This window comes from Elephas maximus, chromosome 9, assembly GCF_024166365.1.
Source record: "Elephas maximus indicus isolate mEleMax1 chromosome 9, mEleMax1 primary haplotype, whole genome shotgun sequence".
Classification (NCBI taxonomy): domain Eukaryota; kingdom Metazoa; phylum Chordata; class Mammalia; order Proboscidea; family Elephantidae; genus Elephas; species Elephas maximus.
Window position 1 is genome coordinate 76,503,840 of NC_064827.1, and position 27,302 is coordinate 76,531,141.

The window sequence follows — 27,302 nt, forward strand, 5'->3', positions numbered from 1 at the left end:
GTCTATTCTACAATACAAAGCTCAAGAACACAAACTATATCCTGCCTTTATCAACCTACCTTAAACAAACACCTCTGCCAAACTGGAGATCCTTCTGCTTCATAAAACCAGGCTTACTACGGCAATTGGAAGAACATATTTTAAAAAAGCTTTTTGGATTAAGAAAATGGACAATAATTTAGGTAAATGCGTCAGTCTCAACTGGCTTCTCAAGTATTAAAAGAAAGAGCCCTGGTTGCACAATGGCTAAGCGCTTGACTAATAACCGAAAGGCTGGCGGTTCGGATCCATGAACCGTTCCTCAGGAGGAAAGACCTGGCAATCCACTGCTGTAAGGATTACAGCCTAGGAAACCCTGTGGGGCAGTTCTACTCTGTCCTACAGGGTCGCTATGAGTTGGAATCGACTCGATGGCAAATAACAGCAACAGTATGAAAAGGAATAAATAAGGCAGATTACTGGTTTTTAGGATAGACCTCTTTGTCACGGATATGGCAAAGACTTTGATGGAAATGGGAGGGATGGGTACTCAAATGTGAACATAAATAAATGTGTATGACGAATGTCGCTGCTGGGGATGGGCATAAATGAACAGGTATGCAATTGAACAGAGATGGCTGGAAACAGAGGGAAAGACACACTGGCTCAGCTGTATCCCAATAAGTTCATAGGTGTTTCATGGCCTAAAAAATCTGTGACAGCAGAATTTCTAGTAAGAAGGTTAAAAAAATTATACCTTCTTCTTGGAAATTCAGAATAATACTTTCTTGGAATATAATGGATTACCATCACAAAGTACACCACTATGTAAAAATTTTAAGGACAAAACCAGAAAATAGAACCAGGAGACGAAAAGATGAATGCTTGTTAAACATCTCTGAGCAGCTGAAGCTGTTTAAAACTATTCGACTGGCACCTAGAACCCTAAAACATCTACTTTCCCCTGGGAAGGAGAAGATATGCCTCTTCAATCACTCCCTTAATGCAAAGAGGTTTGACCCCCATGCAGTGGGTAAAAGTCACCCAAAAAATGAACAAAAGAGGTGTTTGGAAAAACCAGAACACCATTCATCCCAGCTAACGACTTGTTCATTATGAGTGATGATGGATAAAGACTTCTCATGCTGAGATGAAATCAAGATTTATATGCATTGTTTCCTCTCCCAACTTGTGGGAAGATCATCATCATTTAATTCTATCTCTGCGGCCAGTGATGGGCATCCAGAGAGCTGGTTATCAAACGGCGCAGTCAGCTGGCAAAAGCCGAAACGTGCAGTTGGCACATCTGGACGGAGCCGCCACAGCCGAGGGTGAACAATGACTTCTGGCAAGCATCCAAATTGCTTGCAGACGCTAGCAGGTCTCATCTACAACCGCCCCTACCAGCATCTCTCTCTCTCTCTCTTTTTTATGAGAATCAGATTTTCATTGCTCCATTCAATTGCTCTCCTCTGCCATTTTTTACAGCTCTTATCGTTCCCCTGGAATATGGCCTTGAGACAGCTCATCCGTGTCCTTCACTGTGTTATCTGTTCTAACTTTTATTAAAACTTCAGCTTTCACCTGAAGATAGCTAATTAAATCTGGAACAGATTATATGCCTCCCCTTAAAAAGAGCACAAAACTATTTTCTTTAACTTGAGCAATGCTTTTTTTTTTCTTTCCAAAAGGTGAAACCAAAGGTGTTTAAGAAGCCACATTAATTTACAAAGCTAAGATATTTGACATGTCATATACAGGTCAATTGATATTAAACTTGCCTGTGGTATGACAAATCTTTAAGCTATTTCTCAAAATAATTATTTCTTAATACCAGTAAAATTTTTTTTTCTCATATCCTTTAAAAATCACAGCAATGCCATCAGCCTATTTTCTGTATAAAATTCTGTAATGAGGAGCTAGGTATGTGTGCACATTAAGTGATTTTTTTTTTTTTTTAAGGTTGCCCTCATTTGGTAAAAACTAAGAACTTTTCTCTCTCTCTCTCTTTTTCTTCCCATACTCCAAACATTAACAACTAAAAGTTTCGCCCATGGAAAATTATGTGAAAATGTGAAGGGAAAAATAACGTTGCAAGTTTCGGACTGATTCCGTTTTCAAGACAGCTTTACACCAACTAGCTGTTAGCACAAGTAGCTCTTAGTCTACCACAAATTATTGATTGAGCTTCTATAACTGATACAAACACATTCTTCTCACATATGCTACTGATCCAACCCCTTCCCTGAACACGGGGGCAGCTTAAAATCACTTTTTTTTTCTTTAGATCTGCTACCCAAACCACCTAGCAATGGTATCTTAAACAATCTAGACAGCCATCAAATAAACACACACACACACACACACACTCTCTCTCTCTCTCTCACTTCTATCTCTTTCTCCCCCCCACCCCCAAACACATGCACTTTTTAACTAAGGAGTAAGCATCTATGGCCACAGTATGATTTAACTGTCCCACCTGAAATTTTCTGGGATCCTTTCCTTCGCTTCACTGCCTTCAGCAAGATTTCCTTCATGGTGACCTTTGTGTTGTCCACCTGAATAAGGGAGAATCCATGAGCAGCATTTCTGTAGGAAAAGACAAATATTAAATCATCACCAACATTCAACCAGAAAGATACTACTCAGTGTATTTAAGAAAGTTTAAAAATAAGTATACATCTAAGTGCCCATTATTTAAAAACAGGTTAAATAAACCTACTTCTAATAACAAGAAAGAAAGGCACTCTGGTTCTAGGAATTCCAAGTGGAGGAGAGGCTGGGGTTAGGGAAGGTTTTAATTTATCTCAAATTGAACCTAACTGGTCTGTGTGGATTACTAGTACCATGGGTTCCTAGTGTTGGCTCCCAAGCCAAGTCCTGCAGCAAGGGTTGACAACTGATAAACTTGACTTGCGTCACCAGAGGTCACTGCAGGCAGATACTACCACCATATTAAAGCTCATGGAGCCCCAGAGGAAAACGTCTTGGAAAGTGGGGGAAAAATGATACCCAAACAATTTTGAACAAGGAAAAGGCTCTGATACATAAATATATATATTTTGAAATGTACAGTCTATACACTTTAGAAGGAATCCTTTAATCTACTTAGCCCTAGAGAGTTAGACAACACATCAGCTAAAGCATAATTATAAGGCAAAATACTAACACTGTTTGTAAACTTTCAGCCAATCAAATTGGGGGAGGAGCTTTATCTAGATAGAGAAAAAACATGTAAGGAATTAAGTGCCTTAAAAACAGAAGCCTATCTCCTGGGTAAGGTATAACTTCATCAAGACTGTTAACTGCAAAAGCAAATATCACAAATACTACTCACTATGCTCGGGCACTGGAACAAAACAGGCCAATTCCAAATAGCTCATGTAACAAACAGGACCCAGTTTCCAACTATGGAACATGGGAATTGCCACAAGGAGTTTGGTCATATTCCCATTTCTCCGTAAGAATCTCAAAAGGGAACATGGCCAAAAACATGGCAGAACTTCATACTGACAAGATATCTGAAAGAAAAGCCAAGCCCCAAGCTAAGCCCTGGGAAAGCTTCCTAATGGTAGGTTGGGCTGTGAAGGGGCCTTAAGCCTAGGCTGGACCCAACCAGGTGGCTGGCTCTCCACAGCGGCTGGGGGCTGATCTCAAAACCAAGGACCCAATTTGCTTCCCTAATACAGAGACATCTCCACACCCCTCCTCTCCATACGGCTTGCTGTTTAATCCTTGACATTCCATTTGTTAAAAAGCAAAAGCCGTTGCTGGTCTGGCTAGCACGATCATCCATTTTAACTTGGTCAAGTTCTTGCTATTGAACAGCAGGCCTGAGAACTGTCAAGCTAATTTTACTGAACACTTTGTTACTGAATCATGCCTGAGTCCCAGCCATTCTTTACCTCAGAAGCTGGACCCCATCCCAGAACAATCTTTAAAAGTTTATTTTACTGATCAAAGCAAAATAAGAAATAGCTCTTTTTTAAAAAACTGTATTTAGGGAGCGATGCAGTAAGTGATACTTTGGCAAGAGTACTGAAATGTAAAGTGCCTTGTGCATTTATAAACTTAGGGGTATTTGCTCTGGCCCTAGGCCAGTGTGTGTTTGGAACAAATGCCAATCATCCACATTCAGATTTGCCTTTCCCTGCTTTCTCCTCGGAAGTCAGTATGCGCTCCATCTGTGACAATATGTTGTGCAATGGATGAGGGGGGCCTACAAAGGGAACACAACTTCTCGGGTACTCGCAAACTAGTACTGGCCTAGACCTCACGAGCTCCCATCCACCTGAGTTCCACCTGAACTATTTTAGATTTGAGTCTGATTATAAACTACTTACATTCCCTCCTAACTGCTCCTTGCTGATAGCGTTATTTCAAGCCAACATGTTTATCTTTTTCAGCAATGGCAAACTAAAAGCTTAAAAGGAAGCCTTGTATTTGGACTAACTTCCATAAATTAAAAGTGTCGTTTTAAAAGATTTTTGAACAGAGGAAAATCCCGAGTCTGTATTTTTCTGTCACTTTACCAAAATGTACCTGGGTGACAAGGTTAAAGCAAGCAGAGGAAATCCCTGGCACTTATCATCCACAGGCATTATTGATAAATTGTGTGGTAGAAGAATAAAGGATCACCTCCTGTATTTTTTCATTACACTTTTCTTTTGTTACAGAATACATAAATCCATTGTGGCACAATGTAATATGTATCACCATGCTACACCTGCGGACGCTTCCGAGTGGCTGCCATGTCTGTGCAGTCAGGAATGATAAGTGAACCACCCGTGAATGTTAACGATAGTGATCATTCTGAGGTAACTCGGCTCTCCATCTTCCTTTACAGCCTCCGTGCTGAAGCCAGGGTAGCAAGGTTCATGAGAGGAAAATGAAAACAACAGTGAAGGGAAGGAGCACGCACAGAGCTCAAAATGTGCCTTTGCGAGTGTACAGTATCTTACTCTGGGGCTCCATTTCAGTAAAAACGTGCACATTAAAAGGAGAAAGAGGTTCTGACCCACGCACTGCACACTCAACCAGACCTAATGAAAGTTTCCCCAGGCCAGTCCCACACGCCACTCACTTCTTTCCCTCCAGACAAATGCAAACTTTGGATCTTGTTCCAAATCTACTGTACTTCAGAGGGCAAAATGGGTAACACTGTGATTTTGGGGTAATATACATACATGATTCTAAAACATAAAAGCACAGAATAGAACTGGTCCTCAGAATCCACCTAGCTGCAACTATTAAGTTATGCTCCCATTTAATAAATGGAAATGGCAACTTGCTGCCACGATTTTCAGCTTGACTTCCAAGCATGCTGGGTTTTATGATTCATTTCTTAAATCCAGAATTTTCTATGGGCTTTAAAAAAAACTGCTGAAATACATCTTATAAAGTCACTCCTGTTTGATACAGGGCATCAGGTCTGAGATTGAGAAGACAATGATCTTGAGGGAAATGCTGGCAGCAGGTAGGGGAACATGCAAATCCTGCCTCCCTTCCTTGTGATGCCACATTCTGGGCTGGTTGTGGTCTGTGCTGGCGGTGGTCTGTGCTGGCGGTGGCTAGCCCCTGGACGAGCAGACGGACAAAAAGACAGACACACATCTCAGAATGTGCTCTTCCTCCTGTTCCCCATGACAACTCGTTTTCCCCCAGGGCAGGGTATTCTAGGTGCAATGAGCAGAAGTGGCTGCCCTTCTGCAGCTCCTCGGGCTGCCTGTGCTGGGTTTAGGATGAAGCTCCACTTAGGGGAGCTGACTAAATGCTGCCAAGAGTGCTTCAGTCAATTCAAAGTTAGGACCTGTCAAGTCCTGTAACCACCGAAAAATGTATGGACACTTTAAAAAGAGATTACTCACTTGAGGAATTCAGCTCTGTCCCAGTGCAAAGCCACTCAGTTACCACAGAGAAGTTTTTATACCAGCATTAACCTGACATTCATTCAATGAGTATTTCTGTACTAAGTATTAAACTAGAAGTGACAGGGGACAGGAAGGAAATAGGTGCACAGCTTTTGGTCTGAAAAGCTTACATTCTATTTTTTATGGGACCAGAAGCCAGTTGGCGGGCATATTAGAGAGGAAAAAGCACAGGCTGGGAGTTAAGTACTCTCTGGTTCAAATCCTGGTTCCACAGCTAACTGAAATGTTGCCTTAACGCGTGGGAACCTCAGCTGCATGCATGAAATGAGGAGAAATTCCCTGATGGTGCAATGGTTAAGGACTCGGCTGCTAATCGAAAGATCCAGTGTTCAAACCCACCAGCTGCTCTGCAGGAGAAAAGATCTGGCGATCTGCTCCTGTGAAGATTACAGCCTAGAAAACCCTATGGGACAGTTCTACTCTGTCCTATAGGGTCACTATGAGTTGGAATTGACTCAACGGCACACAACAACAAAAAAATAACTACTTCTCTACAATTGTTTCCAGCATAAAATAGACAATGAATGCAAAGCACCTGGCAGTAAGGCTGGCAAACAGTAAGAGGACTTTACACATGTTAGCTCTCTTTTGTTTCCCTTGTCCCAGGTCATTATCCCAAGAGAGGAGCGCCCTGCCCCCGCCCCGCCCCATTGAGCCCCTCTTCTCTGAGCAGAGATTGCTTATTTGAAGGAATGGATTTCAACCCTCATTGCTTGGAATTGTTAACACAGACCATTAAAATATGCGATTTGCTGGGCATGGTGGCAACCTTCAGGGGCACTAACAGGGAGCAGCCTCTGGTCCAGGTGTCACGAATCAATCCCCTGAAGTTCAAAAGAGAGGAATTTGATTCTAAGCATTCAGCGATCAGTTTTCAAGTTTTTCCTTTTTGAGAGAGTGAAACACAAAAGCAGGTATATTCCGCTTCAGCTTAACTCATTGGCTTTGGACAGACATGGTGGAAGTCAGAATCATAGTGGAGTTGGAGAGAAATTCAATGAGATTTTTAAAAAGGGTTTTTTGATTTGCACAGTACAGGTTATTTGTTCAACAATTACAACAATACAGCAGAACCTACTATTGAGCGAAAACTTACTACATACCAGGTGCTGTGTTAGGCTTTTTTTTTTTTTATCTGCATTAACTCTCTCTATCCTGAGATGTTGTTGTTAGCTGTTTTGAGTCAGCCCCCAACTCAGGGTGACTCAATACACAATGGGATGAAACGCTGCTCAGTCTTGCACCATCCCCAGAATCAGCTGCAATTTGGACCACTGCAATCTACAGCATTCTCACTGGCTGATTTTCAGATGTAGATCACTGGCCTTTCTTCCTAGTCTATCTTAGTCTGGAAGTTCTGCTGAAACCTGTTCAGCATCAAAGCAAGACACAAGCCTCCACTGACAGATGGGCAGTGGCTGTGCATGAGGTGCACGGGTCAGGAATTGAACCCAGATCTCCTGCATGGAAGGTGAGAATTCTATAAATGAACCACTGCTGCCCACCATTCTAAGACAGATACTATTATTATACCCATCTCACAGAAACTGAGGCTGGAGGCATTAGTAATTTACCTGAGATCACTCATCTATTATAGTTTCTATTTTGGATTCAGGAGTCAACAATATGGTCTCTATCCCAAGTAGCACAGTCCAGTGGAAGAGGAAGACAACAAACAATTATAGTTCTGCATGGTAAGCACAAAGATGGAGGGAAGCTCAGAGCGCTGGCGAAACTCAGGGGCACTTCACCCAGCCAGGTGGGAGTGAGGGAGTCAAAGGAGCTTCTTAGCAGAGATGATGTCTCAAAACATAGTCAAAAGCGCTACGGCACTCTAAGAAAGATACTGGCAACACCAGAAGACAGCAGAGCATAGCGAGCTCTAGAGTAAGTGGCCTGGTTTAGTCCCAGCACTGACTTCCACAGTGTAAGCGATGTAATCTAACTTCCAGGTTTCTTACATACAAAATGAAGATAATAATCATCCTTAGACTGTAAAACTGCTATGAGGACTAAAAACTTACAAAGTATTTACCATAATACCTATCATATCAGGAATGCTTAATAAACAATAGTTATTATTAGTATGACAACTATAGGCTTTTCTTCGTATGTATAAAGCTTTATATACACTGACTAGACAATGACAAGAGTCAACATTTATTGAGCACTTATTTTGCTTATTTAATTCTCTCAATAAAGGCAGGTGCTATTACTCAGAGGATATTGAGATTTGGCAAGGTTAAAACACTTATTTGGAGTTATATAGTTAATAAGTGCAAGAGCCAGAAATTGAACCCAGGTCAGCCAGACTCCAAAGCCTGTGTTTTTAAGCCCTCTGTAACCCAGAAGGGAGTAAGTCCTGGGGACATCTGAGGCTCAGGGGAAAAAGTGACATCCACAGAGTACACCTTCAGGCTGGAACCACTGGCCAATCTGCAGAAAAGGCTCAATTTCTACTGTAACAAATTCAGTTTGGTTCTAAATGCTCTGACTCTTACACTAACCACATAACCTACAAAATCCCTTCTTGAAAGACCTTGGACAATGTCATGGTTTCATGAGCACAGTCTCAGGTTGTGGAAGCGGCAAAGAGCTGCCAAGAGTAGCTTGATTCTCCAGTTCCGACCAGTTCATAATAGTGATGAAGACACACTCCTCTACTTCCCAACCTGCTCTGGTCCCAATTCTATGCATGTTCATTCTCCAGCACTTCAAGGTTGAAAATGAAAATATATGAGCAAGAGAAAGTCTTGTAATAACTGCAGCATGCCTGCTTTAAAATAAGTCCTTTGGGAATTACTTTATCCATAAGGAGAGTTTACACTAGTGTGAATGCCACATTTTGTTTCCCCTTGCACTGACAAAATTTTTTAAAAAGATCAAAGTATATTGTTAGCCTGCAATGTTTGACATTGGACAAAGTACTCTTTTTCAAAACATTTTCCAAAAAACATAACTCGCTAGACTAATGGGCAGTGAGAAGCCAAAATGACTGCCCTCCGCCTTCTCCTTGTGTATCTTTGCCAGAGTCCTTGGGACTTGCCAAATCCGGTCATGCCTGCTTAGCTTGCTCGACTGATTGTGCCAGAAAAGAAAATAAGACACAGATGTATTTGAGCTCTTTGAGATGCCAGTAAGAGAGACAGCTAATGGCTTCATTTCGACCCTCCCCTTCCAGCTGGGCACAGGTGGGGGATAATGAGGTCCCTCTCCCTAATCAAACTCAATTATTTACTACTCTATATAACCGCAAAGACATTCACATTCAGTTCAGAATATAAAACACACTGTGGGCTACTTCCAACCACTGCCACTGGGTATTTATAACAAACTCAAGTGGCTAACAGTTTGCCTTGGCAGGAGTTTAAGTGTGTAAAGTTTTGCAAACTGTTTCTGTTTAAATATGTCCTGCTGAAATGGGGTCCCAGGCGGAGTTCCGTAACTGTCAGGTCAGTGAACTGCATAACATCTGCGAATGTATTCACCATGCAGTGCAGACAGGATCTGGAAATCAAACGCTACGTTCTATCGCAACCTTCTAAGAAGCATCACAGTTTTTTTTAACAGCAAGACTGACATTGTATTAATAAACATTACAAGTCACTAGCCTGACATGTACATAGCAGCCGCTGACAGACTCCAACATAAGCTGAGGGGAGAACAGAGGAAATCAAAATGAGACACAGTAACTAAACACAGCCAAAGGGGGTGCATCATGAAACAAATCATATTAATGTTAGAAATGTGAGTCCTAAACTTTTAAGATATATAGCAACGAAAGCAACAATCTGACATGATCTTTGGATACTAAATAAGCTGATGGCTATCTAAATTTTGTACTTTCATTGTAGGTACAAAGCATATCCTGGCATAATTCCAACAGGCAGACATTCCAGTGAGAAAAACATACATATTTAGCTTGTCTGACCTTTAAATTCTTAGAAGTATACAATTAATGCTTTCCATCTTTATTACTTGCTCCAGTATTTCTGTCACTTTAAACAGACACAAAGAAAAGGCTTTTTTTTTCTCTAGACAGTAGCTGTTGCCAAAAAGGAAATCAAGTCAGATTTACAAATACAAAATTAAACAGGCTTGCATATGTTACATTTCCATACATGAGAACAATCTGGACAATGAAAATGTTTGCTAATACAACAGAATGAAAAGACACAACACACAGTTGGTCCTCTATGACTCAAGCAAACAATAAATAACTAGGATAATTTATGCCATATTGTCATATGTGATTAGAAAGAACAAAGGCATCTTTTAAAAATTATCCTATTTTAGCTCTGTCTCTTACAAATTTTCTTACAAATAGTAAAGACCTTGGGTAATTACCTGTCTCTGATCCTACCTCATATATAAAAATGAGTTGTTTATAAAGATTAAATAAGGTAATGGATACTATATTGGGGTTTGGGCTGGCGACCATGGTCTTGGGGAACGTGTAGGTCAATTGGCATAACGTAGCTCATAAAGAAAATGTTCTACATCCTACTTTGATGAGTAGCACCTGGGGTCTTAAAACCTTGCGAATGGCCATCCAAGATACATCTACAGGTCCCATCCCATCCAGAGAAAAGGAGAATGAAGAATACCAAAGACACAAGGAAAATACTAGTCCAAAAGACTAATGGACCACATGAACCACAGCCTCCAAAAGCCTGAACCCAGAAGAACTAGCTGGTGCCCAGCTACCACCATTGACCACTCTGACTGGGACCACGATAAAGAGACATGGACAGAGTGGAAGAAAAATGTAGAACAAAATTCAAACTCACATACACAAAAGCAAAAGAACAGACTTACTGGTCTGACAGAGGCTAAAGGAACCCCCGAGACTATGGTTCCCAGATACCCTTCTAACCCAGAACTGAAGCCACTCCCAAAGTTCGCCTTTCAGTCAAAGATTATTAGACAGGCACACATGAGGAATGTGCTTCTTAGTTCAAATATGTATATAGGACCAAGTGGGCAACACTGCCAAAAGGCAAAGACGAAAACGCAGAAGGCACAGGAAAACTGAACGAATGCACATGAGAAACCCAGGTGGAAAGGAAAAGGGGAAGAGAGCTGACACAATGTGGGGATTGCAACCAATGTCACAAACAATTTGTGTATCAGTTTTTGAATAAGAAACTAATTCGTGCTGTAAACTTTCACCTAAAGCACAATTAAAAAAGGGGAGGGGCACGGATACTAGGTACATAAAACTGAGTGGGTGTACAAAACACTATTTCCTTTTTCTTCTCCTTTTCAGACTGCAAAGCAATACCATACAAGAGTAGGAAAGACTTCAAGGTAATGATGCCTTTTAATAAAAAGCCTCTTCACTTGGGGTATATGTTAAAGGCGCCATCAGGAAGTAAACTAAAAGTATCAACCCTTTCGAAAAGCACTCACATAGGAAAGTGCGATAAACCTAGGACACGCTTTATTTATTTTTATTGTGCTTTGGTGAAAGTTTACAGCTCAAATTAGTTTCTCATACAAAAATTTATACACACCTTGTTATGTGGCCCTAGTTGCTTTCCCTATAATGTGACTGCACATTCCTCCTTTCCACCCCGGATTTCCCATGTCCGTTCATCCAGCTCCTATCCGTTTCTGCCTTCTCATGTCCCCTCCAGACAGGAGCTGCCAATTTGGTCTCGTGCATCTACTTGAACTAAGAAGCACACTGCTCACGAGTATCATTTTATGTCTTATAGTGCAGTCTATTCTTTGTCTGAAGAGTTGGCTTCAGGAATGGTTATAGCTCTGGGTTAACAGAGAGTCTGGAGGCCACACCTTCTGGGGTTCCTCCAGTCTCAGTCAGACCGTTTAGTCTGGTCTTTTTATTAGAGTTTGAGTTCTGTATTTTCCCTTTATGTAGACTCAAGAGAGGCCATGATGTATCTCTGGGAGCCCTCTGGGCCACACTGCAAGACCCTCCGCTACTCCACCCCCCACTCCTCACCATGGCCCCCTTCCCAAACAGCAAAACCTTAACTGGATTCTACTTCCTCTGCTCTGTAGCTCTTAGGAGTCCTGATGGTGCACTGGTTAAGCAGCTGGCTGCTAATCAAAAGGTCAGCATTTCGAATCCACCAGCTGCTCCTTGGAAACCCTAGGGGGCAGTTCTACTCTGTCCTATAGGGTCGCTATGAGTTGGAAGCAACTCAATGGCAATGGCTTTGTTTTTTTTGTTGTTTGTTTGGTAGCTCTAGATTAGAACTGTTCCTTCCCCACATCCACCTATTAAATATTTTAAGGGAAATACATAAAAGGGCAGGTTAATTGTTTTTAATGATTTCTGATCTATGGGGAGTCTGTCCATTTTTATTGGCCTTGACTCTTCTTCCCCTAAAAGCCCTTATTCCCAACTCCGGAGTAGGATCCTGACATGAAACACTAACGTCAACACATGCAATGGAATGACACCACTACAGTTCCTTTCGACACTGCCATTTCTGAACTCAATTCAGTTTCACAAAGTCTTGGCTGAATTAGCCCTGTGCTGCAGGATGGGAGAAGGTGATGGGACAAGGCAGGTCCCTCTCCTTGAGGACTACCTAGTTCATTCTAAGATCCCACTCTCCCTTGTCCCACTATGTCTAAAGGGACAGAAGGCCTTGGCTTGGTCACTGCTGGCAGGAAACACTTCTTCAGATGTTGGGCACCAGCGGCGATCCAGCTCTTTATCCATCCTTGGGAACCAGCCAATCCCAAACATCCCTCCCCTCCACTATCTAAACATCATCGATGCTAAGGCTCAGAGTAGTTTGCAATCGGCAAGTTAGGGACTCCTGTTTATATGCTGTTTATTTCCTACATCTCACCCTTTCCTTTGTCCAAATCAATCAAGAACAATGAATAACTTAAGAAATAGAAATCAGTCAGCCTATTTGGTAAAGGAGGTGGTTCCCATTAGCAGGCTCCTAATTTGCAAGCTGTCAGAGTAATCCATTCTCCCTTCCCAAACATCAGCTTTATTTCCAGGGGTTTCCTGGGGCACGAGGGCCCTGCAGTGGAAGGCTGGGTCTAGTTCTGAGTCAGTAAGAACATCAGAGGGCGTCCAGATCCACATTCTTTTCCATCAACGGTTTTCTAATTAGGGATTCACTTAACTAGCTACTCTTTTAATATAAATATAATAATTATCTTTGCATGAAGGAATGAATAGAAATTTTTTATTTTCTTTTGTATGAAGAAACAATTCTATTTTCTAAATTGAACATGTATTAACTGTATAATAAAAAATAACCCAAAAGGTAAAAAAAAAACCCACCAAAGATTCTCCAGGACTGCCCCCAGGGGCCAACAAATGAATTTACAGGCTTTCTACTAGCAACTTTTTTTTTTTAAAACAAGTTCCACAATTTAAAAAGTTTGCTTTTAATTCAATGAAGATCTCACACACACACATGCACAAACACAAACATCTTCTTTTTAAAACACAGGCTACTCCCAGTCTTCCATGCTCCCCCCTATTGCTCACCCAGCTGGGGAGCCCTGAGTCACTACGTGGTGGAGAAATAGCCAGGAAAGCCACTTGACCCTCATCAAAGTGATGTGAACAAGAAATAAACTTATTGGGATAAACCAGTGGTTAGCAAATAAATCTAACCTATGTCCATTATTGTTTTGTATTGTTAGTATTGTTTATGGCTACTTCTGTGCCATAATGGCAGAGTTGAGAAGTTACGGAGACCAGGTGGCCCACAAACCTAAAATATTTACCATCAGACCCTTTACAGAAAAAGTTTGCCAGCTGAGATTTAGGAGACTGTATATTAAGGCAGCAAGAGTTATTTGACATCACTAACAGACTTAGTAAAGGCCAAATGGCAGCACTATAAGCTGCATGCAAAAGTGGTTTGCTTAACAGAGAAAAGTGGTGGGAGAATTTAGCTGGCACAAGACTCTTTGCAGCACACGCTGGCTGACCTGACCTCTAAAGAATTCATGCTCTGTGGTGGCAAAATCACACTGTGCAGGTATCAATCACGCAGAGAACCCACCTATGTATATGCCAATTGGCAATAGCAGAAAGCAGGGTGACCAACTGTCCTTGTTCACCTGAGACTGAGGGGGGGGAGGTGAGGATGCAAGCCTTTTAATTTTAAAAGCGAGAAAGTAAATTCTGAGCAAGCCAAGATGAATCGATCATCCTAGTAAAAAGTATGGTATGATAAATGCAAAGAAAAATTTTCAGGAAAGAACATTTAAAATTTTGAGGGGGATGTACTATAAATCAACTGGGCCGTTAAAATAAAGGACTGCTAACTCCACGGCACTGGGTTTTGAATTAAAAATGTATTCACTGTTTAAAAGACAAATAGTAACATCGTAATCATGATGTTTCGATGAAAATCAGAAGGCTCAAATTGACTACTAAAAACATCTAACACCCACCAAACCCAACATTAGTGATTTAATTTCAGCAAAACATCATCTGTTGCATTAAAGTTAACCTAATATTATAGTTTTATTTGTATTTAATTTGTAATATTGTTTGGGTTCTATAAAGACATATGGAATTTATAGCTAGGACTTTACATCTGTATGTATCTAAGAGGCATTATAACAAAACTAATTTGGATAAACATTGAGGCTTCAGGAGAATTTATTTTCCTTTAAAAGAGGTCTATACATTACTTATATTTAAGAAAATTTCTCACAATTCCATGAGGTGGTTATTATCACCATTTACAGATTAAAAAACTGAGATTTACTCACAGGTAAATAAAATTGACAAAGTTCCTGTAGCACGCCACAGGTGATGCTGAGACTTGAACCCTGGTTTGCCTAACTGCAATGCCTGTACTGCCTCATTTGAAGTAGGGAAAGAGGGTAAATTGGGCCCTTCTAGTTTTGGGTGGTGTTGAGGGCTTCTAAAGGCCAGAAGACAACCTGGGGCTGCTTCTTGGTATCCAAGTCAGGGACAGGGCTGTAGAAGAGGTTAAGAAGGCTTAGAAAGCAAGGTAGGACATAGAGCTTGGCCAAGGACCCTCCAGGCAGCCCACAGACACCTGAAGATTCACTTACTCCTTCCAAACCTTGTGCTGGGTGCTAAGAATACATACATAAAAAAGACAGTGACCTCTCTTTCTTTAAGGAGTTTATGGTCTTGCTACTGTCTTAGAGGATGTCTGCCCAGAAGAGGACTAACTCGAAAGTCTGCAGATCCTTAATGTCCCCTCCACCCCCCACATTCAGCACATGTTATTCCAATTCAGCCTTTCAGTGCAGTTGAGCAACATCACCCAAACTGTCTGTCCCCTGCTAGAAAAGAGAGTACACAAAGAAGAAAAATGTAGAAGCCACAAAGAGATCTATTCAGCCACCCATTCAAGAAATATTTGTGGCCTACCTACTAGAGTAATGCTGCTATGCTGGATGTTGTGGGCACAGATGATCTAGTTTCTGTCCTCAAATGATTTTTATTCATAATAATAACAGCAGCAAACACTTAGATAATGCTTACATATACCAAGAACTGTTCTAAGTGCTTTACGTATAGTAACTTATTCAATCCTCACAACCACTCTGTGAGGTAGGTATTATTATTTTCTCCATTTAACTGAGACATAGAAAAGTTAACTCATCCAACATCACACATGCCAATAAGGGCAAGGTTAGGACTGGAGCCCAAGCAGTTTGGCTCCAGAGAATGCCATGCTCTTAACTACCATACCTGCTAAAGTTGGCCTTAACACAATGGGATTCACTTGAACGACTAGATCAACACTAGATTTCCCTACTCCTCACCTGAAGCCCTCGGCAGGGTGTTATAAAGAGCACGGACTTTGAAGTCACACAGGGTTAAACCCAACAGTGCTCGGTCTTAGTTTCCATGTCTCTGAAGTAGTCATACTAACACCTACCTTACCTTACTTTTTTACCTTACTTGGGTATCCTGAGATTAAATAAGGTAACATACGCATAGCAGCTCTCAGTAAATATTAGTTCATTCCCTATCATCAAACCTAGCCCCTTTCCCTGGTTCAGTTCAGTGTATTCCTAGCCACTTGCTGTCCGCTCTCCACTGGGAGAGAGATGCAAGGAGGAATGGAAGGAAATGAAGACGAGAAGGAGCTACAGCTTTACTTATTTTGCTGGGATTTCTCTATCTGAAACTTTGAGCACATCCCTGGAGATTCCTAAAGGTATGCTCTCTCCTGCATTTGCAGGAGGGGCCTTGCTAACTTACAATATAGACCAGAAAGGCAAATGGGACATTGCTGAACCAAGAAAATACTAATAGAGCAAATGGCCAGTAATCTGTACTATTTCATCAGATAACTGAGAAAAAGAATAGAAAATTTATTAACGCTTTTGTTCTAAATGCTCAAGTATAAAGATTTCACTTTACCTCGTGTTTTCAGAAACACTGCAGACGTGTCAAACAAACCCTTTTGAACTTTAAAACAGAAAGAGGATTGGCTGAAGTGTGTATGTCTGGGCGTAGAACGCAGAAGTGGGAGTAATTCAGGGTGAGAAAAGAAAGACATCAAGTTTAAAGCAGTTGTTATTCTCTGCCTACTTATTTCCCCATTCTTGGGAAAGCGGGGCTTGTAGTCAAACACTGTGTAGTCTTTGATGCCTCTCCTGGGAAGGTATGTCCATTCCACTCCCAGCCCCAATCTACTGAAAACCATTGTTTTAAAGTCTCCTGCTTTAAAAAGAACCTTCAGTTCAAAAGACGGCTATAATCATATGCTAATATTTATGGGATAAAAATTATGTAGTGAAGAGAACACAATTCTTCTATGTTGCTTATTAATAAACAACAAAAATGCAAATAAAAACTACTGAAATACCAATACCTTTTAAAATAAAAAGTAACCCCAAACCAAACCCATTGCCACTGAGTTGATTCTAACTCATAGCAACCCTATAGGACAGAGTAGAACGGCTCCACAGGGTTTCCAAGGAGTGGTTGGTGGATTCGAACTGCCAATCTTTTGGTTAGCAGCGAAGCTCTTAACCACTGTGCCACCAGGTCTCAAAAACAGAAAGTAGAAAGAAAAAACTTTTAGTGAAAATACTTGATGATGATAAGATTAAAAAAAAAATGGGTCTATAAATTGTTTGTAGCATTATAAATTGGTACATCTTTCAGAAGGCTACATGAAAATATAAAATAAGAGCCTAATGATGTTTCTGCTCTCTGACTAATAATCTTACTCACAGGAAGTTATCCTAAGTAAGTAATTCAACAGAAATAAAAGGAATATGATATAGGCAATGACTGTCAGTATAGAATCATGGGAAACCCAGCTGGAATCCGCCAGGCCTCCTTGGAAAACTCTATGGAGCAGTTCTACTCTGTCCTATAGGGTTGCTATGAGACGGAATCGACTTGACGGCACTGGGTTTTGGGTTTTATAGAATCATGTACTAAAACCAAAACAAGGAAACCACCTAAACATCCTGTAATAGGCTTCCACTGTACCCTGTACATTTTTCTTTCCTGCGGCTCATCACACTTTAATGATCTCCTTAACAGCTATCTCTCCACTAGACATTAAATTCCATGAGGGTGAGAATTATCTCTGACTAGAGCCCTGGCACATCATTAAGTGCAGACTGTATGAATTAAGAACAAATATGGATATATTTATAACATTAAATAAAAAAACAAATATGTAAATGATAATAAGTAATACATAATATATATGGTAACAATTATATAAAAATGAAAATAGTTGTATTAGGATGAAGGGAACATTTAATACTGTTTAAATTATTTTAAATATTCTTTAAAGTTGTTTTAGTGCCTCTGAAATATAAAAAAATGGGAAAGTATGTCACTGTTACATACACCAAACCGACTTCATAGTAGAGATGAGATGGCCATTACAAAAGCCTGAGACTCTACCCCCAGCCCTCCCCCAGGCAGTCAAGTATTATTGCTTTGCTCAAAGTTAAAAAGATCCAAAATATGATAGGTAGCATAATCCTATTTTTTGTAAAAATCTCACACAAAGGCTGGATGTTTCAAAGAAAAAGGGAAAATGTCCCCTAAAGCAATCCCTCTTTTGGCTATTGAACTTCCTGGTTAGTAACAGCAGGGGGTGCCAAAGGGATCGCTACTGTTCCCAGGAGGTGGCCAGGACAGAGTAGCCCAGAAGAGCTTAGGTTAGAGTAAGGCCTAAAGGCTAACAACTGGGGACATGTGGATAAAACTCAAGTGCTCTGTACTTTGACTGGACAAAAATTACATTTTTATTTCACTAACTTCTAACCAATATTTGGCATTTCCTTGAATTACAAAGGAAACCTTGGTGGCGTAGTGGTTAAGAGCTACAGCTGGTAACCAAAAGGTTGGCAGTTCAAATTCACCAAGTGCTCCTTGGAAACCCTATCGGGCAGTTCTACTCTATCCTACAAGGTTGCTATGAGTCGGAATGGACTCGATGGCAGTGGGTTTGGTATTTTTGTTTGTTTGTTTGAATTACAAATATAGGTGACAACTCTCGGTAGTATTAGTAGTACCAGTGGCTGTCATAAACAGAAATCATAAATATTGTCACAGTATGTTACAGCTATAGAGTTTTCAACTATCATTTACATTCAACACCACTTTGAAACGAAAGACAACAGGAGTTATCATTAGAGCTGCTACTGGATCTTGTTATTTAATGCATTAGTAAAGCATTATCTATTACTAGATCACAAATATATATGTTTAATAATTCAATAACTTATTTAAATACAATGAAACTGAACTACATTTCAACCATTTTCTGAAAAAAGCTTTCATAAGCTTTACCAGGCTACCAAAGAAGTCTGTGGTGCAGGAAGGGTTAAGAGCCTCAGCTCAGTCTACAGGAAGGAAACTGAGAGGAAAGATCAAATTTGATCTGAACAAAGTTGGAGAGAAATGAAATATTTTGAGTTATGAGAGAGATGGCTGAAATGCACATTTCGCTTTAGTTTGGATTCTTTGATGAGAAGGAGGAAAACCCAGAATTTTCACTTCACAGGCTCCAAAGTGCCTTAGTGTTTCCAGAGGCCTCGTTCATAGACATGATGCTGCTCAGAGATCTACCTAGTACAATTTGCTACTGCAAAGCAGCCTGTATTTAGAGTATGAAATACAATACAAACAATGTTTCCAACATCTCTCTGAAGTCATGAGTACATGTAGACTCTCCAGATACCAAATACCATTCATCTGATGAACAGAACCACAATCAGATACAAAATGCTAAAAGACAGGGATGAGATACTGAGATTACAGAGTAAATACTCACATTCGAACAAATAGTGACTCTTTGGACGTCAGACCAGGAGATGAGTACTTTTCAACCAGGGCCAAGGTACTAAAGCCAAACTTATGAATAGGCTCATTGGAATCCAGAGGGGGGAAATCTGTGTCCACCTCCCCATCATCCTCAGCAATATGCAGGCAGTAGGCGCTGACGTTGTCACTAAAAGAAAAACCAAAAAGGTGTGTGAATACCAAGGTGGAGAAGGGACAAAAAGAACAGAGGGTACGGTGTACAGCAGGCAAACTGAGGACACTGCTATTTCTTAGCCCCAAACCGGGTAATACGGTTAGAACCCCTGTTTTCATTTGGTAGAGTGAAAACATGCAGAAGTGCAAAGGGGAGAAAAACAATGTGAAATGAGGGCCTTTATATTTTTTTATTCTTCCAACAAATATTTACTGAGCACTTGCTGTAGGTAAGGCAAAGTTTAACTCCTTAGACCAAAGATGAGATCATGTTAGTATTAGTTTTCAAGGAAACTTACACTACAGTAGGGAAAAAAGTAAACACTACACTAGTTATAATTTAAACTTAAAATAAGTATCATAAAAGAGGTATAAATGAAGTATAAAGCAGGAAAAAGTATTTTGGAGGAACGAGATTTTGTGTGATTTATGGTTAGGATTAAGACAATATCTGTGCTCTAGCTCAGGAGAAGTGCTCAAGGTATCCAAGACCATCCATATAGCTCTCTACTCTCTTAAAGGACATCCTACTCGCTTGGCAGGATCTTACTCTACACATCATGGATTTTTAAAAGAGTAAAGGAAGATGATCTTATCTACGCTGACACAGACACCTGGCCCTCTCAACTATTTCTGGACATTTCACATTTCCCTAGACTCTCTAGTCAGTACTCCAAGATTCTGGACTTGTCCCAGTTTAGAATCAACACATACTCCCTTCTCCCTTTTGGGGGAAGTAAAAAGTTGATGTACTGAACAAGGTTAGGAAACTATACCTATATAAAGACTATTGTAAACTGAAATCTACTGACACACTTTAAGATACCCAGTTCCAAAGCTGAATCATAAAACTGCAAATCTGCTAGATTCAAGCTAGCTTCAGAAACATGAACCAAACAGTTCACAGGCAGCAGGATTCTAAATTCTGCAGCTTAAATTTAGAGTTTTAATTACATGACTGATGTTTAAATTAATTAATTGCAAAGTGTATGCTAATTGTTTAATTGGTTGCTTGATCTATATAGATCATTTTTTGAATTAAATGAGCTGATTTACAAAGTTTATTGATTGGATGTGACAATGAATTATTTCACTGACTACCCGATTTGCAATTTTCCCAATTAATTCACAAATCTTTAGCTGCAACTGTGCTTACTAAAAGAAAGCCTACTTCAGGTGATCTATACTCAGTCTGTCATGACTAAGAGATATTTATTATATAAAACAGGTAATAAGGACAGATTAAAATTAATGGAAACTGTAAATTTGCTAAATGGATTGATAACAAGAAAGTAATATGGCTGTGTTTGTCACTATAAATTTCATGTATTTGCAATGTTGTTAAGAGATTTAAATTTCACCTGAGTGGTATGGTAAACTTATGGGTCTTTACAACAGGTTACCTACCAACTTAAACACAAAGCAATTCTAGAAACAGAAGCAAGCACTTTAGACGAGGGAAATATGGTGTAGTAGCTAAGAGCTTTGTGGCCAGAAAAACCTGAGTTCAAATGTTAGCTTCATCACTCATGGGCTGTGTGACTTCAGAGAATAAGCTTTACCTCCTTGAGTTTCAGTTTCTACGTCTCTAAAAAGGATATAATCTCCTAACTCACAAGTTGTTGTGAAGATCAGGTGAGATAATATACGTAGTGCCTAGCATATAACAGAGGTAAAAAAAAAAAAAAATTAACTATAATAATAAATTCAGATTGAAAATAACTTCTACAATTATATCAATCCATAAAGAGAAACTGTGGATGTATATTACAGCAAAAAAGCAAAAGTGAAACTAAGCAACATCTTCTATGTACACACATCTGTAACTCGAATTAACATGCCCACCACACCCCATTCTCACTGAGCTTCCAGGGTTTTATGAACAGGGCTGACACTGATGGAGCAAGCAATGGACAGCACAGATTATTTACTGCCATGTAAATCAACCTGAGGAATGTTTAATTCCCCAGTACCATAGAGGTTTCAAGGGCAAATAATAAGCCTATTGATGAAAGCAGAAAGCCAAACACTGGTTTCAGAAGAATTTTGCTTTGATTCTATGGAAAGCCCCCCAAATTCCCTCAAAACAAACTCAACGAATGTCACAAGCTAAAGTATGAGAGCCAAAAGACTCACTGCCAAGTGCTGTTATTCCTCCCAGTTCTTAAGTACAAAGCATGAAATCATTTATTCATCCACAAATGAATAAATTTACGAAGCACCTAACCTATACTGCAGCCTGTCCTGAGCCCTGGTGATACCGCAAGGAAAAGAATGATTCACCATAAGACTAATGGAAGTCTTTTCTAAGTCATCGGAAAAGTTTAACAGCAAATGCTGCTTTAACCCCTATGACCCTTTAACTGAACTGAGGGAAAAGTGATTAAAACTCCATATTCTCTGCATGGTCATATTGGTTCTTTTTTGTCTTTACAAAGGAATAATTAGTAAAAGAAGCTACTGTGTGGTATGATGACTTCTAAAACTGTTCCAGGACTCCAAATGAGTATTGGGTGTTATGTGCTAGATACCATGCAAAGTGCTTTAGACGCATAAGCTCAATGGATTTCATTCACATCAACTCTGTAAGATAGCCACTTATTACTATTTTTACTTTACAAATTAGGAAACTGAGATTCAATTAGTTTAAATGACTTGCTCAAGATTAAACAACATGTAAATATAGAGCTGAGTATCAAGCCCAGGCACTCAAGAGCTGTCACTCTTGACTCCTGCCTATCCCTATGCCAAAACCACGGTATATAAAGATTTCTCAACACCCTCGGGAACACACACTCCTATGGAAATGCCACACACTTTGAAAAGATGAAGGGAATCATGACACATTACTTATAAAAAAAAAAATTAGAGCCTTAGAGAGATTTCTTCCAGTCTCCTCATTTTTACAGACAGGGAACACAGCCTAAAGAAAAGGAATAGCATGCTCAGGATCATATAGTTAAACAGTGGCAATGGCAGGTCTAGAGAATTCAGGTCTCCTGACTTCTGTTCCATTACACTCTTCGGTCAAATCAGAAATTAGTGGTATTTTGAAATGGGAAGAGAAAAGAGGAGAACCTCTGGTTCCCACCTCAGGAATCTCCCAAACACAGGCATCTGAGTTTATAAAACAATGAAAACAGGGACATCTCCTTATGACAGTCTGGTGGAAAACAATAGGGATTTGCAGTCACATCTGCTTTTAATGCTAACTCAACAACTAACTAGTTCAGAGACCAAATCTCTCTGAACACCATTTTCTTACCTAAAAAAAAAAAAAAACTTTCTCTCTCTAGGAGGATTCAAGCGATTCTCCCTCTGTGGTCTTATAGAACTTGCTTAATACTTCTGCATATCACTTATCATCACATTGCTCCTTTTTCTATTTATGCATCTATGTTCACCTAAAAAGGGAGGGTTCTTCTATTTATCTTTGCATCTTCACTGAAGACTAAAATAGCTGGCAATTACAAGGTACTTAAAAAATATCTGTGGAATGAATGAATATATGAATAGTAGACTGAATCACTTTATTCATGAAAAACATAAAGGGTATTATTAATGATACCTGTGTTAATGAGAAGTGGTGAAATAATAAGCTTTTTCTTTTTCTTGGTTGTCACAGTGACATCTATTAACAAAACGGGGCTTTCTAGGCAATGCACACGTGTCACAGATTGCAGTTCAAGTCAAAGAACCCACAGGAAGAAGTAAGGATGAGTGAAGCCGTTTTACAATTTGTCAAGATATGAGTAGTGGCATCTCATTCTTTTAACAGAGAAAAAGCACTGCAAAACGATTAAAACTATGTAAAAATTTCCCATTATACATACATAACAAGAACGAAAAGAAATACACCAAAAGGTTTACAAAGGTTATGTTTATATTTAAGCCCATGAGTACTTTTTTCTAGTTTTCTATACTTTCCAGTGAGTACGTATAACTTTTATTTTCATTTCTTTATAAAATATTTATTTTTTGGTAAGGGTAATTCATGCTTATTGTAGACGATTTAGAAATATGGTGTAATAAGAAGAAGGGGGTGGGAGAACTTCTTGCATCAGACAAATCACTTGTCCTAGAGACCCTGAACACTGTCTGCCTCACCCACATCCCCTGATTCCGAAGTGGTTGTGTTCTCTACCAACTTCTGGAATTACAAAGGAAATAAACATACCTATCCCATAAGAGGAAACCCTGGTGGTGTAGTAGTTAAGTGCTACGGCTGCTAACCAAAGGGTAGGCAGTTCTAACCTACCAGGTGCTTCTTGGAAACTATAGGACAGTTCTACTCTGTCCTATAGGGTCGCTATGAGTCATAATTAACTTGACAGCAATGGATCTGGTTATATATTTTTTTTAATCCCATAAGAGTCTTCTAAGTTTTAAATAACAATCCATTGCACAGTGCCTGGCATGAAGAAGGGTTCTCATTTTGCCAAGATTTCTTCCACAGCTCTTAAACTTCTGATTACACAGAAGTAGAATAAATTACCCCACAGAAGCATACTGATGGGTAGCACGAAACAGAGAAACCTAAAATCCTGTTTTTGAGTCACTACCAGAGAAGAATGATCAAAAGACTAATGAACAAGGAACACTGGGGTCTCAGAAAGAGGCTTAATTTTACAGTTGTTGTACATACATATTTTAAGGGCTGCCATGGAAGGAGTAATCTCCTTCAGGGAACACGCTGAACAACGAACGGATGCGAAAGGGAGCCTGTTGCCAAAAAGAGATCCAGTGGGGGGTGGGGGGGGTGGAGAATGGAGGAACCAAAGCTTTAATGAGCACAATAACTGAATTTCAGTTATCCATGTTTCATCAGATAGAAAACTAAACTTTCTTACTAGTAAAATTAATTTCATTAAATTGCTGACCGCTATTCACTTTATGATAAAAGGCCAATATGGCTTTTATAAAGTGACAGAAGTTTGGAGCTGATATATAGATAGCATTTAATTCATACATGAAAATTCAGGAGCATTCCAGGAAACATCCCAGCTCTCTACCAAATGTGATCTGACATGTTCAATTTACATATTCATAAAAATTCACTCATCTTCAGAAAATGCAAAACACACTTAAGTATGAGGACCAGAGAGATGAATGCTTATTGTGTGTGTATGTGTTTTAATGAAAAATAAAAGAGCCCATGATTCTCTAATGTCCAGTATTCTCATTACTTGCAGCTTGCTGTTTATTCTGATGACAGAAGCAATATTAAAACTGTGTCAGGCATTAGAAACAGAAATAAAAATACTTAGGGTTGCAGCTCAGACACTTATCTTTGAAGATTTCAGACTGTCAAGGATTTCCTTTTCTCCCAAACAAAACTTCCATAAAAATGAAAGTAAACTGATAGATACCATCACAAGGTTGGTCAGATTTGTCAAGCCAAAGCAACCACATACAGAAATGGCTAAGTCTAAATTTTATGGTAAAGGAGTTTTAAGAAGAAAATGCCCATTAATTTTTAAGTGGAAGCAAGATCTTCGTATTGTTCTGAATGAGCCCCTTTGGGGGTAGTTTCTATCGTTAGGTCTTCAAATTCATTATCTTTTCTTTTGTAGCATCTAATTTGCTACTAACCTCATCTTGTATAGTTTTCATTTCAGATATCGTACTAACCTCATCTTGTATAGTTTTCATTTCAGATATCGTACTCTAGATGTTTCATTTGGGTTTTAAAAAATACATCTTCTATTTCTCTCATTATGCTCATGTTTTCTTCTATCATCTGAACACAAGGATTGTTTTTTATAATGGCTGTTTTAAGGTCCTGCTAACTCTATCACCTCTGATGTTACTGGGAAGTCCTCCTTTTTATTGTTCTGAAGTAGAGACATTCTTCAGACAAATTCACGTGGCAGTATTTAAATTTCTGAAACTCATGAAGTCTATTATAAAATTGACTCTCAAGACTTTTACCCACAATCCCACTACTAGTGGGATCTTTCATAAACACAAATATGATATTGTCACTCCCCTGCTTAAAACTTTTCACTCCAAAGAGCTCATATGAAGTAAGTGGCATTCCATAAAGTCTTTCGTTATACTTTGGTCTGCTTTCCAACCCAATCTCCTGCCATTCCAGAACACACATGCTGGGCTCCAGCCATTCCAAATGCTTGTAGTTTCCCTGGTCACGTGCGGGCTCCCATCACTGTGCATACAGGTCTATCAGTTCAAAGGGTCCCTGTTCCTGGTGATCTTCTGAGATTTAGTTTAATCATCAATTCCACTGGGAAGCCTTCCTTGACATCCCTCCCAATCCTGGACTCCCAGATCATCACCCTCAGGCAGAATTAGAAAAAAGCTCTTATTTATGCCCCCAGAGCACTCTAAGTGTCCACTTTCAGAGCAAGTTTTAATGACACTGGAGCTGATATTGTGTGATGTGTTGTCTGTCTAAACCACTAGCCTGGTCCTTAAGGCCACAAACTTTATGACTTTTGTATTCCCTGTACCCAGGATCGTATAGACACCATGTAAATGTTTGGTGAATGAATTAAGTGCATGAATAAAAAGATCACTGAATAAAGGGAGGGAGGGAGGCAGGAGAAAAGGGAGAGAGAAAGAAAGGAAGAAGTCCCAAATGGCAATAATGTCTCTGGTGATACCACCATAAGAAAAGCCTCATTTCTTTGTCTAGCAAGGGAAATGGAATAATCCTGGGTTCAAATCTTTACTCTGCCACCTGCTAAATATATGACACTGGGCAGGTTACTTAACTTCCTGATCCTCAATTTTCTCCTGAAGAATTGTTATTTTCTATGACTTATAGAGCTGTGGTAAGGAAAAAGATAATACACTTAAGGTGTTTAGTATGAGGCGTGACACACAGTAGGCACTCCAATGTGTGTTTGTATCTACCAACCCATTACCTAGCAGCATGGTGACTCTGGAAATTGGGAAATGCTTGTAATAATCCCTCAAGACCCTCACTTATCACTCACATACATACATACATACATTAAAGGATAGACTGAGAACATCTACCTTGGTGATTTTTACTGAATAAAGAGCTGTATACAGTCCAGAAGCTTGTCTTAGCATTTATCATGGAGAAGGGTCTATTTGGCAGTGGGACAAAGGTGGAACATTTCAGCCCAGGTCTTTGTGTATCCCTATGTTCTCATTCACTCTACAAATTATTTACTGAGCATTTGCTATGTGTTAAACACTGTGTTATGGACTGGGAAATACAAGCCAATAAAATAGACATGGTTCAGACTCCAAAATCATATATACTCTACTGCTTACAAGACTTCTTTAGATGGATGTCTCTCAAGTAATCTCAAACCTCGTAACATCCAAGTCTGAACTCTTTTATTTCCCTTACTCTGAATCTATTTCTTCTCTAAGACACTCCATTTCAGCACTATCATTCATGTAGTTTTTCAATGCCCATTCTTAGATTCTTATCTCGATCTACTCATATATACTACAAGCCTCAATTAATATATCTAGGCAAATTATTCCCAAATTCATATTTCTAGCTCGTATCTCTCCCCTCTAAACTCCAGACATGAAAGCGTCTCTTCAATACAGCAAAAACCCAAACCCAAACCCACTGCTATTGAGTCAACTCTGACTCATAGCAACACTACAGGACAAGGCAGAACTGCCCGTTAAGGTTTCCAAGGCTGAAAATCTTTACAGAAGCAGACCGTCCCATCTTTCTCCCACTGAGTGGTTCGTGGATCCGAAGGCTGATCCTTTGGTTTAAAACCATGTCAATTCAACAAATGATGTTTCCTGTCCCACTCCCCATCACATACCAAAAACCAAACAAAACCTCATCTTCCAGTGCTCCTTTATCTCACCACACCTCTAGGCAAGTCAGAAATCTAGAAAATCATCTTTGGCATTTCTCTTCTCCCTCACTCACCAAATCCAATCTATTCCCAAGTCCTGTGAATTTTACCTCTCAA

At 39.7% G+C, this 27,302-nt stretch overlaps 1 protein-coding gene across 10 annotated transcripts in view; it reads right to left on the reverse strand.

Annotated features, from left to right (window-relative positions):
- The window catches only part of MAPKAP1 (MAPK associated protein 1), a 270,520-nt gene that overhangs the window by 102,404 nt on the left and 140,814 nt on the right, over positions 1 to 27,302 (reverse strand). For all 10 annotated transcript variants that reach the window (XM_049895371.1, XM_049895368.1, XM_049895372.1 and 7 more), the window contains exons 6-7: positions 19,163 to 19,339; positions 2,459 to 2,568 (exon numbers count right to left, since the gene is read on the reverse strand). In XM_049895371.1, coding sequence (XP_049751328.1) covers positions 2,459 to 2,568; positions 19,163 to 19,339 — 287 coding nt within the window. The remainder of the gene's footprint in view (positions 1 to 2,458; positions 2,569 to 19,162; positions 19,340 to 27,302) is intronic.